At 37.5% G+C, this 14,859-nt stretch overlaps 1 protein-coding gene across 7 annotated transcripts in view; it reads right to left on the bottom strand.

Annotated features, from left to right (window-relative positions):
• Positions 1-454: 454 nt before the first annotated feature.
• LIN28B (lin-28 homolog B) overlaps positions 455-14,859 on the bottom strand; it is a 125,639-nt gene continuing 111,234 nt past the window's right edge. For all 7 annotated transcript variants that reach the window (XM_038554818.1, XM_038554822.1, XM_038554820.1 and 4 more), the window contains one exon: positions 455-5,418. In XM_038554818.1, the coding sequence (XP_038410746.1) occupies positions 5,043-5,418 (376 nt within the window). In that variant the 3' untranslated portion in view covers positions 455-5,042. The remainder of the gene's footprint in view (positions 5,419-14,859) is intronic.

Genomic DNA, 14,859 nt, shown 5'->3' with positions numbered 1-14,859 from the left:
AGATATTTGGTACTGGTATAACCCGGCTTTGATTGTCCTTTTCAAACACTTTAAAATTATGAGGAAAATATTGTAGGAAAATTCTAAAATGGTTTTGAAAATATTGTAGGAAAATTCTAAAATGGTTTTTCCAAAGGAGTTTTGAACATTTTTGTTTTCAGGCCACTTTTCACGACCGCATGAAGCATGTGTCTTGACTCACACACTTGCATGCTCCAGGTTAGCTAATGTAGGATGGTTCCTGGAGGACAGGACTCCCCTTTCCTCATGTATTTGGAGCGAATTTATTCACCACCTGTATTGTCCTAAGTTCCATATTTATAATCACTGATATCCGAAGGTCAAGTTAAAACTACTTATGTTCAGATAGGTGTTGATACTGCCCAAATGGCCTTTTATCCATTCTTGTAAGTGAACGATCATACAAATCACGAAGAATCTCGAAAACTCATCATAAATGCCAACGTTATAGGTTTTATTTTTTCAATCAAGTAATTTTTTAAACCTCAAAATATCCATAATTGACAGAATAAGACATTAGGCATGAAATGAGAATATAAAATCGATGGTCTGCAGAAAGGCAAACAGTACTCTAGTCCATCAAGATGACTGTACATGAGTGAAATGCCATTCCAAACATCTACTCCTTTTTTGTCCTTTAAAAACACGTAGTTCAAGTGTTCTGTTTTTTCACTTGTAAACAAAATGGACAATGAGGTAATCTAAATACTACACAGGATAATTTAAAAACACTAGATAAAACACCATATTAAAGACATACAGAAATCAGTGTTCACTTTGGTCTCTAGTATGGTTAGAGTTGTTAATACCAAAAAGCAACACATACTAATTAAAGCCAGCTTGGTGGTGGGTGCCAGTGGTTGACAGACACTAAGTAGTTCAAGAGGTAGTAAACACCATCATTTTCAAGCTGGTAACACAAGTGTTAAGCCACAGATGTATTAAATATTGTAATAGTTTCTCACAGTACAGTACTTTACCATTAACTTCGCAGCTTTGTTCCAAATAGAAGATTTAAGAACGACTCATAGGTCAACCTCTCACTCTAACTGGACAACTATGACACAGATCACACAACCACCACATCTTAAAGAGGCTGCTGACCGCTATGTAAGACAGAACCTGATGCTCTCCACGAGTTGTTCTTTCCCTAAAACAAATAAATCTCATTAAGACATCTAGAAAATTAAAGTCAGTGCAGCTGCACTTATACACACTTTCCCAAATTTTATAACCAAAGGGGAAATACACATATATATTTTATGATAAACATTTCTTAGAGAAAACAGATAAATTAATTTAAATTAACTTTAAGACTTAATGAGATTTCCCATGTCCTGTATAATTCATCTTACAGAGAATGTTACAAAGTCTATTAACACTTATGGGCTTCTATTCACAAACTAAATACAACTAGCAGTAACTTGGAGCCACACTGGTGCAAAATAAAACTGGGCCAGGGTATTTTAAAATATTGGCATTAAAACATCCTACGATAATAGATGGACCGATGTTAAGAACATGATGTTTCTTTGATCTTCTTCCCTACATTGCACGCCAAACTTCCAAGTTATAAGCAGGTAAAAATCTTTTAAAATGTTTCAGTTGTAAAAATACATCCAAAGTCTTCTAGTAAAGACTAGAAATGCAAGTACAAAAAGGTTTCTACTATAATCTGCCATGTAGTAATGAATAGCTCCCGGGGCTAAGAGACTGGTAGCGCATCTTTCTTAGGAGTTACATTTGTGTTGACATGGGGGGGTGAGATCAAGGGGCAACTAATTCACAGACCTCCTGCCCAACCCTTTAGTAGTAACCCCTGTAAACTGGATGCTTCACACACAGACCCTTCTCCCGAGTAGCTAAAAATGGCATTGCACGTTTGCTCTACGTTCACTCCTTGGCAAGCCAGTGCTAGTTAGTTATGTGCCTAGGGCAAGAATGCTGAAATATGCTTGGCCTCAGGGCAGCACAGACACAAAAATGGAGATTGGCATCCTTTATACTTTTGCCCAGCAGGAATACACTCACACACCACCTCTTCTCCTGCTACCCCTTCCTGCCCTTGACCTCTGGGCAAAGCAGCTATTTCCAAGATTGCCTCTGTTTTGTTTTGCTTAAGTGGAAGGGTGCCCATAAGTCTTTACATTAAATACATGATAACTTTAAAGAAATGCTTGGAGACTTCGCTAACTAAATGAGATGCGTCATTATTCACAAGTGTTTGTTAGAAACATTTAGTTGTGAATTGCTATCTATAACATAGATTAAAAGGTTCTGTACCAGAGAATTATCAGCCACTGTAAGGCTGGAGCAGCATAAAGGTGTGCTATGCATCAACTATGAGGTAGCCTTTTGCTGTAAACAGAGTATTTCACCCATGGAAATGGACATGTGCTCACATCAAGAATATTCACATATGCAAGGAGTCTGGGAATTTTGTTTTAGAGTACTTTTCACGGGAAATAAAAATAGGAAAGCTGATACCTGAAATTCGGAAATTTTGATCAAACTCAGAGGTAGTTATTACTAACATCAGTACATAATACTTATATAAAGGTCTAAGTTATTTGGTTTGTTTTGAGTAAGCAGGACTGTAGACTATTCTGTAAAGAAACAACAACAACATTATATGGTATGTTCCCTGAGCAAAGTTCTTTGTCCTGAGTATGTTATGTAATAGTGATAATATTCTTATATAAAAAATAAACCCCAGCTTTTAATCATAAGATAGGTTTGGTATGTGCTATTAGTTCAGTCTGGTAAGATGCTTAAAATGATTTTAAATTGCACCCATAAGGTCCAGTTATAAAATGCTTTTTTTTTAAAAAAAAAAAAACATGATCTCAGCTCTGAACTTTTTATATGTAAACAGGGAATGTCCAATTCTTAAGTCCATAATTTTCTAGGTCTATAAGGTCAAGGAACTTTGGTTTGGATTTTCAAAGTGACTTATTAATGTTTTGCATTTTTACTGTTAACCTGCTTATTCTGCCTGCTAAAAATTAAGCAATGCCACTTTGATTTGTCTACATAATTTAAATAAGCTTACAATCCTCACATAAGGCAAGGAAGTACTTCTCTACAGCTATATATCACATTCAATATCGTCAAAGGTACGCTTTGCATCACAGCACGTGGATATGTCAGTATATACCATGGAGAGTCTCACAAACACTGTCCTGGAATCCAAGCTGAGCTATAAAGGACTGGAGGCCCAGCCTGAGGCATTTCCTCCCCGACAACGCTGGCTTGCTTGCTGCAACCCCAGGAACTGCCTGAGACCCCCCAGGGCAGGACAAGTTCGGGAAGGAGCAGAAGCTGCTCAGCAGAATAGGTCTCATTTGACTCATGCTATTCTTTTTTCTTTTTTTTTTTTTGATTATCTGAGCTTACACCAACAGGCTCATACAAAACGTTGTTTATTGCCAATGTTAAGCATTATCACTAATTGGTACCTTCTTGGAGATGTTTCAGAAATTTACCCATAACATCTAGAACCAGGAGGACACCAATATATATATTTTTTTAATGACTGAAACCTAATGGGACCAATCCTCCTATTGGTCCCAGGCCAGTTTAGTCAGTCACATAACTGAGGACCAACCTGAGAAGCGGCTCGAACCCCATTACTGAATGTCCATCTGAAACCACTACTTAGGTTACTTCAGCATGAGTAATGAAGGGAACCTCCATAAAAATCAGTCTTAGTATATGAAATACTCCTAGCTCTCTGGTAGGAGAGGCCCCGGCACCTCTGCCCCAGGCCCATCACTAGTTGCCTGCCACCTGCCACTGCACTTTTCAGGATACTCCCACAGGGTACACATATTGGGCGATGATTATGAACGGCCACTTCATTTTCATTCTCAACCCCAGTATTTTATTCTTACCTGTGCTGTTTTGTTTTTGAAACAAGTCAGATAACTCACTAGGAGGGGGGTAAAAACAGCCAAAAAAAAAAAAAAAACACCAAACGACTGGAGTGTTCCTCCAAAGTCTTCAGTAGTAAAGAAGGAGGCCCCTGCTCACAGCGATGGTTCAGATTGACTTCGTCAAGGGAAGCTGCTGTTGCCACAATCCCTTAAAAACTTCACAACGTGTAAAAGATTATGATGAGCTGGTAACAATCAAGTCACTACACATTTAAACACTGCCCTCCCCTTTCATTTTTCTTAATAGGCATCTAATTTACAATCAAAACGCATGAATTAAGAACATTGAAATATCGGCACAGAAATTACACATTCATTGTCTCTTCTGGAGTTACGTATCCCAGATTCAAAAAAGCTTATGGCAGTGGGAGGCATGTGGAGTTAAGGTACTGCCTTCAAAGGGGTGGGGGTAGGGAAAAATACTCTATAGAGAATCAAGAGAAAGAGGCAATCCCAAACTTGGGAGAACTGATGACTTAAAACCTTTAGTACCATATGATTGGCAGCTCTGAGATCTAAGTAGCCTTTGGTTCACACAAAAAGTAACAGTCATGTTTTTATTTTTACGTAATATAAAGGGAGTGGAATTTAAGGAAAAAAAATAGAAAAAAAACCTCCAGGGGTTATCTTTGAAACCATCTAAAAATGCTTCAAATGGGTTTGCAATTCTTGGGGATGTCCAATTCTGTGAGGGAGGGTGTGTGCCTCTATCTCTATACACACATATATAAAGACAAATTCGCTTTATATATATATGTCTACAATCCTACAGGAAATCCTCCTACACACACAGACTCAGGCTCTCTCCCTCTCACACGTGCACACAGAGATACCCAGAGTATTTCATCCTCGGAAGGACATCACACATGACACCCTGCTCCAATGTAATTTGCTTTAGAGTGATTTGTCTGTTTAAAAAAAAAAAACAAAAAACAAAAAACAAAAAAAACCCAAAAAATTTCACAGTTCCTTAACAGTAGTTTAAAAATCCCAAGTCAGCTGCTGCTGTGAAATACTGCTCCCCTGTACTTGCATGAGGTAGACTTCCCAACCGGGGCAAGAAAGCGATCCACTGAAGAGGAAGCGTTAGGTCTTTTTCCTTTTTTGAACAGAAGGCCCCTTTTTGCTTGGTTCCTCCGGCACTGCAGATGCCCTTGCTGAGGAAGCGTCTTGGGATGACCTGCCCGGCCATTCTGAGACCTCGAACCTGGCCTCCGGGGGGAAGGGCGGTGAGGTGCAGCCCTGCACCCCCCCCAGCTCCCGGGCCAGCGCCACCGAGGTGCACGGCGGCTGGGGCTCGGCCTCCTGTCTTCCCTGAGAACTGGCCGGCGGCTGCGCGGCACTTCGGTGTGGGCAGTTTGCCACCATGTGCGCGATGCTCTGACAGTAATGGCACTTCTTTGGCTGAGGAGGTAGGCTACATTCCTTAGCATGATGATCAAGGCCACCGCAGTTGTAGCATCTGCAGCAAGAAAAATGAAAATGAGGATGGGCACGTCTTAGAAGCAGGGAGCGTGGGTCATCATAAATCTAGAATGAATTTCAGAAACCCCGAAACAGACAAGCTGTCAATGAGTTCAGCCTATTTGAATGTGCTCTCTTTAGAAGTATCTGATGCTATTTTGTTTTTAAAGATTTTATTTATTTATTCATGAGACACACACAGAGAGACAAAGACAGAGGCAGAGACACAGGCAGAGGGAGAAGCAGGCTCCCTGCAGGGACCTGATGCTGGACTTGATCTCGGATCCCAGGATCATGACCTGAGCCAAGGCAGGCGCCCAACCCCTGAGCCCCGCCAGAGGTCCCTCTAATGCTATTTTTAATCAAAGTTGCCTCAAAGGCTGTCTTCACCAACGTGGTCCAACAAAGGTATAAGGCTAGGCTGTGCTGAATGCAACAGTCCATGAAAAACAAGAGTACAAAACCAAAGAAGACTAGTCACTTCCACCTAGAAATTGACTTTTCTTTTTGACTTGACAGGTTCTCTTAAGAGAACAGTGTAGTCCGCTAGAGGGCAGCCAATGTTCAACAAAAACACCAACCAGCTCGCTTTAAAAAGAAGTCCGTTGAGGAAAACAAGCTGTTGGCACATAATATGCACTGCCAATGCACTGGGCAATTGAGAAAATTATAGACCAAATTAAATTTCATTTGTTTAACGTTTCTTTGGGTGTTAATTATGTTGACTGTGGTAACCAGTTGAACTGGAAGAATTCTTTTCCTTTGTACAGTTAAGTAACGAAGTGAAATTTGATATGCAAGGAGTCAGATGTTTATAGCGACTGATATCTGGCAAATTACCAAGTCATTTTAGAGCAATACAGTAAGTATCTGAATCAGAAGAAGCTATAAAAGAAAGCCTCTAAATACTTAGATTGGGTTAATAAAGGTTGATGCTAGTTAAATGATGGGAAGAATTTATTTTCTTTTCCCTCTGTAAGAAATTAGTTTTCCTGTCGCGTAAATTCTTCTAAATTAAAATAAACATAAATCTATCCTTAATTAATATTTGAATGCACATTGGGGGCACGGCTTTGGATGAGATGTTTAAAAATCTTAGTTTCTAAAAGCCGAACAAGCAAGTTATTTGGAAGATATATTTGCTCAATTTCAGTCAGATTTTCTTTGAAAATTTTACACTCAAAAAAAGGGGAGAAAATAATATTGTACACTTACAATAAAGGTTTTAATCGACCTGTTGAGTACAGATTTTGTTTGATCTCCAAATTAAATGTTTTATGGAGCTTTCTATTTTAAATTTACTTTAAAATAGATTTATGACTCCATAATTCTTAATACGAAGCACAAACAATAGGTCACAATATTTTTTAAAAAGATGTCACAGAACTGGTAACTGTGAGCATCAACTAAAGACTATAATGACAACAAAATAATGATAATTAATTACATTTGTATGTGTATACGAGAGAGAAGGAAAGAGGGAGAGAGAGAATAAGAGCTTAACAACTTCTATACTACCATCTCTTTCAAAAACAGATGAATTAAGTTACTATTAACCTACTGAGCAGTAATCTATTTTCTGAGTCAAGTTATGAACAGTGTTTTATTGTTTTTTGTTTTTTTACCTGGCAGAAACTAGGGTAACTATGGCCTATTTCTTCAATTACCAGCATTATCTTAAAGATTTTAGAATAGTGGATTCATGAAATGGGCTTTTATTCTTTGCAATAATTAACAAGCATTTATCCCAGGTAAAAGGAATGTATCATATTTTCAAAAATTTAAGGGAAGAACCAAGAAACCAGCTTTTCTGATTATTTATTGTGCAATGACATACCTTAACATAATAAATTAATGAAAACAATTTTACAATCCAGATTCAATACTGCTTCAGCCATGTGTTCTAAGAGATAATGCAAAATTAAAGAATAATAAAAATTACCAATGAATGATTGAAATTCAAGTCCCCCAAATAACACACTCAAAAATGGCATCTTTGAAAAAATACAACCACATTACCTATCGTAATGTTTTCCCACATAGTTCTCTTCTACAACGGATTAAGTGAATTCTTAAATTTGCCCATCTATAAAATATCTCCTTTTGAATTAAATTCACTTCCTTGAGGATAACATCCACTCAGGAGCTCATCATCAAAGAGGAGAAAATAGGTTAAAGCCTTCAGTAATAGACCAGGCTCTCCTGCGGACACCTCAATTTCATCAGTCACTGTGGTACACGCAGTGTTATCCAATCCAGGGATCCATTTTGCCCACTCGGTTACTAAGGGCCTGATGTCAGGATTCCACTTTTACAAATGGGGTCTTCCATCATATTCTGTAAGTGCATTTACCACTACATTTGGGTTTTAAAAGTTATTTTTAAGGAGATTGTATAATTTTTTGTTTCCTTGCATTTTGATCTACTCAGTTAATTCCCTCTCCTAGCTTTTAGGATATGTGCTATCATTAGGTCAGACTGTCTTCCATGCTGAAAAGATTTGCATTCAGTGGATATGTACTTAGTCTTAAAAGGGGAGGAGTGGTATTTATTCTCCTCTTCTATTTAATCATTCAGTGTCAATCACTCTCACTAAGAGTACAGATCACACCCCATTATGAAACCCCGTCCTTCCCCAGGGACTGACACCAAATGGAAATGTTCAGCTACCTTTCAGGCCACAAATGATACCACACCACACACTCCATACAAGCTCTACATGGTACTTATCTCTTTTGTTCACTGTCCACACCTCTTCCAATCAGCTTGCCTTTGTTAGTTTGAACGAATTTTACAATTGATGTGAGCATAAAAATGCCATGTGTGCCCTTGTATGCTACATGCTTAAGAAATATAAGGACCTAGACTTATTCACAAGCAAAAGCCTACATAAGAAGAAAACTATAATCCTACTTCTTTATACATTCCTATAGCCAACCATAAAAAGTAAAATCATTCATGGTATTTTATAAAATGATGAACCAATGGCACAAATGATATTTTCTCACATATTAAACATAAAGTAAAATAAAAATTCAGATTAGCCTTAGAACTTTATCAAGTTCTTTGTAAAATTACAAATACTTTAATGAGTTAGCATGTTCTATAGATACTACTTCTTATTTAAGATGATTTTTAAGATGGGAAAATAAAAAAATTGGAGCCAATTTTTAAAAAGATTATCAAAATAAGATTAATATTTTTAAATGAAATGAGAATGCCAACAATAGATATAGTAAGATAGAAACACCTAAAATGGCAAAATAAATAAAAGCAGATCCTTTAGGGCTTTAGAACTATATAATTATGTTATGAAACAAGTAATGAGGTGGGTCTTAATAAACTAAACCCAAACAACTACATTAGTTAATAGGTCAATCAAAACATATGCAAAGTTCTGAGGATTTCAAAACAAAAATGAAAATTTTCGTTCTGAAATTAGAATTTGGATCTGCTGTGACCCTTCAAAAAATTATCATTTTGGGGGTCCAAGCTGGAGAGTAACTACATTATATTTTTAAATGCTAATAGTAACAACGGTTAGACTGAGCTCAACTGAAAACCATTAGATTAGAATATGGATGTTAATTTTAAATGATACCTCAATGATTTAGATGAAATAATTCATCAGTTCTATGTTTTGCCTGGATCCCCAAAATGATAATAAGTTGGGAAGAGGGGTGACACTACACACAGAGACCACTTTGCCTGTGTCTAAAGTGTAGTAGAAAAAATATGTTAGGCACTTCTAAATATTTGAAAGTGTTAACTTAGAATTTATATGGAAAATTAAATCTACATTCTAGGGGGCCTGGAAGGGGCATTAAGGATTAAGGATACAGAGATCTGTAAGTTTCTCAAGAACAAATATTGAGACAACAGTGAGTAGTATCAAGGAGAGAAAACGGAGAGGAAAAAGAAGTGCAAGCTGTGGGCAGGGGAAAAGAGTGAAAACAGAAAAGAGGACATAAAAATCTCTAGGAAAGAAAGAGGTGAAAAACCATCAATAAAGTTTCCAAATGGGGGAACAGAAAGTCACAGATTGGAAAGAATTCCAGAAACCAATGTGGAGAAAGGATAACTGACTCTTTGAAGGGATTATTAATCTTGATACAGTCCAACTAAAATCCAGAAATGATACTAATGCCACTCAAGTCTACAGTATTTTATTTTTAAAGATTTATTTCTTTTAGAGAGAGAGAGAGAATGAGTGCGAGTGGGGAGAGGGGCAGAGGGAGAGGGAAAGAGAGAATCCTCAGCCAGATTCCCCACTGAGTACAGAGCCCCAAGTGTGGCTAGATCTCACGACCCAGAGATCATGACCTGAGCCAAGACCAGAGTCCGATGCTTAACCCACTGAGCCACCAGGCACCCCAGTATAGTTTTCAATTTTGATTTGACTGAACACTTGTTATCTAATCTAATCTAATCTAATCATCTGTCAATCAGCCCAACACCTGGGAGTGTTAGATGCCAGTACAGCTGTGGCAGGGAGGTGGATGGCAGAAAGGCCATCAAAGAATCCCTGAGAGCTAAAGAAAAGGAATGCACCCAGAGTGTAGCTTTTGATGGAAGCAGTCTGCCCACCTCATACCTCCTGAGGGTCACAGATTCTTCCAGTAGGCCCTGTTTTGTTTTGATAGCGTCCACACAATCTAAATTTACACCTGGGTGTAGTTTGTTCATTTCATAGTATCTGCCCCAACATCCTAAGTGGAGAGTTAGAAAACCTGGATGAATCAGAGTTGGAAAAGCCTTTGAATAATGTATATATTTTCTGATCTCTATCAAAGCAACCTATTCTTCACATGAGTCTGTTTCTTGTATTTCAGTCTTATATTAACTCCTAAGACTGTAAGCCAACTAAGCAATAAAACATGTTAGTAAGGTTAATTTATATATATATTTCTTAAGTACCATGGTAAGAACATTGAGTTTTTAAAAACACTGGCTAGCGGTGATTTGTAACTTTAAAAAAGTTTCATTTGGAACAAATACATTCTTAACACCAAAAAAATCTGTATTTGTATCTTTTGAAATCTAAAAGCCAGCATCTCAAGGTACCTTAACTCATGCTAAAAATAAAATGAGCTATACAGAGTAGGGCTGAACATACCGTTAACAGAATTAAAATAATAATAGAAATAATAATAAGAGGTTCAATTCATTCTCTTAACTTCACCATCATTACCAATTCATAATTATTGATTTTCCATAGTAACTCAAGTCTCCATCTTCTGTTGCCTGCATCTAAAATAATTCTCAAAAGCATATAAATTTTGTATAGAAAGACTCCTTTTTTAAAAAAGATTTTATTTATTTATTCATGAGAGACACAGAGAGAGAGAGAGAGCCAGAGTGACACAGGCAGAGGGAGAAGCAGGCTCCATGCAGGGAGCATGATGTGGGACTGGATCCCAGGACTCCAGGATCACGCTACACCACTGAGCCACCCAGGGATCCCCCTGTATAGACAGACTCCTGCAAACATTTCTAATGACCAACTTCTGTTGGCTATTACATAAAAATTACTTCCTTGTGAATATAACAAGATCTCTGCTTTTTATAAAAATCTATTAGCCATGACACTTTAAGAAACTAATATTTAAACTGTATTTCATCTGAAAGAGTGTCATTGATAAAGTAACTATTGCTCACTGGGTCTTCTATACTTAGAGAAAAAGAAAGTACAGGATAGATGGTTGAAAGAAAACGGGCTTAGACCACCCTAAGGGTAGGTCTTCAATATATTTTTTTTTAAACAAAATTTAGTCAGTATAATTGCCATTCAGTTCTTTCTGGTGCATAATAAATGGCAGATGTCAGGATGACTCTGTACTGCCTAATTCTAGTTCAGAGTGAGGGTCAGTCTGTTGTGGCATACAACGAATGTGAATTCTAAATTCTAGAATTGCTGGCAATGGGGGAGTATCTGGCTGGCTCAGTCAGAAGAGCATGTGACTCTTGATCTAAAGGTTGTAAGTTCAAGCCCCACCTTGGGTTTAAGGATCACTACAAAAAATAAATAAACTTAAAAAAAAAAAAAAACAACTGTTGACAGTGGAAATAAATCATCTCCAAACCTTAGTTTTCAGGCTACTTAATTAAATTGATGTGGGGTATGCACTAAATTCAGAGGGTATTTTGTACTTAGCAATTACTGTTCTATCCTCTTTTATCATCTATTTCTATGAGGGGAATTTTCTAGACAGCTTGCCTATTAGTGAATTCAACTGCTTTTAAATACCCATGTAGCCATTTTCATAAATTGAAATGAAAGACAAAAAAGCACTTAAGAATATCTACTATGTGCAGGGAGGAAATTACCAGCTGAAAATGCACCAAAGTATCTTGAAAACCAGCTAAAATTTAGTAATAGCTCTATTTGCAAACCTTTCATCATCTTATGAAAACAAATTGGTAAGATGGAAAATGCAGGGGGCAGGTATGTGATGAATGGCAGCACGGGGTTTCAAGCAAAGTACGGATGGAACACATAACAGTTTTCAAAGAGAAGAGGACATGGAAGGGGAGAGAAATCGTTTGGAGAAATAGGGACAAAGGGAGCCTTTTTCATGTAAGGGCACTTCAATCAGGTATAATTATAAGCCAGACATTTTGGTATTTCATTCCAATTATGTGTAGAAGTACTTGGTAGATTTTGTGCAATCCCACAGAACAATAATCATTTGTTCTGGGTCTGCTACTTTGTACCACAGCTTGAGAAGGAGAATAATGAATTCTAGGTCCTAAGTTAAATCTGTATTTGAAATACAAATGTTATCTCTCTTGTAGGTAACAAGCAACATTCCACACAGGTAATCTGTTCTGGCTAATGGAACAGTTGAAAAAAACAAGACGAAAAATGTACTTAAACACAGATAACTTAATGCTTTCCCATGTCTTGGAAGTAAAAGCAGTTTGTTATGAAAAAGGACCCAATCTCACATGCAGTGAAATGAATATTCTCCCAGCAATGCTTTTATGATCCCACACAGCTAAGAAGGAGTGTCCAGCTCAGAACCCCCCAACGCGTGCACACACACACACACACACACACACACACACATGTGCACCACGGCAGTTCTTTCCAAACTGAGGATTTAGATTTATCCTTGTTGGAACCACATTCAGTTTATCTACCATATTTGGTTACAGTGACCATTAGGTATAGAGTATTTTTAGGTTACTGCTGGTATCAAATATAAAGCAAAGGAAAGACATTCAATATTTAACTAGAAATGGTTGTAAGTGGGTGTTGGCTTAGATGGGAAAATCAGATTATAATATGCAACCTGAAAATGTTAGTTCATTTATCCATTATAGCAGATTTGGTGAAAATTTAAAGCCCCCAGGGCTGCTTGCTTTTCACTAGGCCATTTCACATCGCCAGTGTCAGAGGTGTGACATCTGCTGTAAATAAGCACTGGTTCAGCCTGAAGAAATACAATTCCACTACTGCTTTAGTGTCAACTTTTATAAATGTTTTTTTTTTTTTCTTTCTTGGTCATCACATGATTTTTTTCCTTTGGCTCTGTAAACCAGCTTTATCTTTATGTTATTTTACAAGTCATTCTATAGTGGTACCTTTCTCCTTAGGTGTACGTTGAATTTTTTTTTTTTACACTATTATAGCACAAGCAGTTTTAAAAGAGTAGTTTCATCATGATTACTTGATGTGTGCAGCAATTATTTGGCATCTAGAGAAATGGATGTAAATGTCAAAATAATATATGAAAGAATTCAAATACACGAAAAAACACGCTAGGTATATAAACAAAGACTACAGAATAAAAGTGACTGGCTCATGTTTTATTACACCTTGCTGTTTAAAACATAGAAGGAAGAGACATCATGAGAAATTTCAAAGGAGAGAAAGACGTACAGAGATCAAGAATCCATTTGAGTGGCACAACTGGTGACTTGCACAGGAGAAGGTTAGATAAAAGTTCCAGATTTATGCTGTTTACAAACTGGAGGCAACAGGAGGGCTAGATTAGAAGATTTTAGCCAACTGAGCTATTATTTAGCCAAATGGGTTATTGAAACTTAAAAGTTACCATGACTGAGTTACCTTTGGTGCAAGTGTCAATGTTGGTAGTACTTGACTTTCTATGAAGATAGAGTGTTTAAACACCTTCCAACTGTTGTATTACTAAATTAACACTGAATTACTGCTATGTTACTGAATTACTAAGGACTATGTGTAAACTTTCCATTTTGACACTGTTTACTTGGGTAGCATTAAACATATTTATAGAGGGCCTGTTGTTCTAGAGTATGTTGCTTGGTATGATCTATCCAAAATGTACCCTCAGGATTAATTTATGTGCAGGAGGCAAAAGAAGACCGTGCCAAACCGTCCCCATCTCTATGGCTACTCAGGAATCAGGAGTTAAAACTATTCTGCTGAAATCACCGATGAAAGCCTTCTAATGACCAATAAATTTGATCTTCTGTTCCAGCACCAGCTAGTGCTGAAGACAATGATGAAGTCCATCCCCTTCTAGCCCAACTGGTCTTTCTGTGACTACCTGTTGTCTTTTGCCAAGAATCAGCAGCGCTGAAACTGTTCCCATGTTGCTGAGTAGGTGCAAACTGAATGCAGGAAATTGCTACTATGTCTAGATGACCTCCATAAATGGTGACATTATGTCCTCTCTGTGTTAAGTCTGATCTTGAAAAGTGAAGCTTAAGGTAAAGTCATGTAAGGTATTCCTGGCTTCATGGCTACTTCTTTTCTCCCTCCTTACTGGCTGCAGCTGCTCTTCATGTTCCCCAGCTGTTTATATGACTAAAGCTTGATGGTCAAGCTGCTAAGGCATCCCTGCAGATCTTTTCTCTGGTCACTGATCCCGTAGGGAATCTTGTTTCCCTATATGAACACTTTAAGGCTGTGACCCTGTGAACACATGGGCACAGTTATAAAAGAAATGGCTGTCAAGACAAGGATGGAGGTAAAAGCTGAGAGCAGGCATGAGAAAAGTAGGCAGGTCTCTGGTCAGAGCCAGGATTGTTTACACATGTCTAAATACTCTTAATAAGTGCTAAACATTAGGGCTAGATTCTACACATGAACAGCTTTGTCTGTGCATCCTCTAGAAGCCAAAAAGTGCCTTGTCTTGAAGACAAGCTCTTGAGTATCTGAGCAATGGAATTTTCATCTCCTCTGGTCATCCTCTGAATTTGGCTGGTAGAAGTTTACATGAAGAATTTGGTTTACTCCTTTAGTGAGACAAAAGAAACTAAGCCACTGAGTAAATTTTTGATGTTTTTCTAACAAAGAAAAATCTTGGAAAATACGGCAGATGTGGGGAAAGGAGGTAAACTTGTTTGAAAAGTAAACTTTTTACTTTAAAAAATGTATGTATTTCAGAAAAGTAGTAAAAATTTAAAAATATAGCTGCAAATGGCAAAGTGCTATTTATTTACCACGCTG

This window comes from Canis lupus, chromosome 12 (genome assembly GCF_011100685.1).
Source record: "Canis lupus familiaris isolate Mischka breed German Shepherd chromosome 12, alternate assembly UU_Cfam_GSD_1.0, whole genome shotgun sequence".
In the NCBI taxonomy this organism is placed as follows: domain Eukaryota; kingdom Metazoa; phylum Chordata; class Mammalia; order Carnivora; family Canidae; genus Canis; species Canis lupus.
This window is presented reverse-complemented; position numbering and strand designations above follow the sequence as displayed.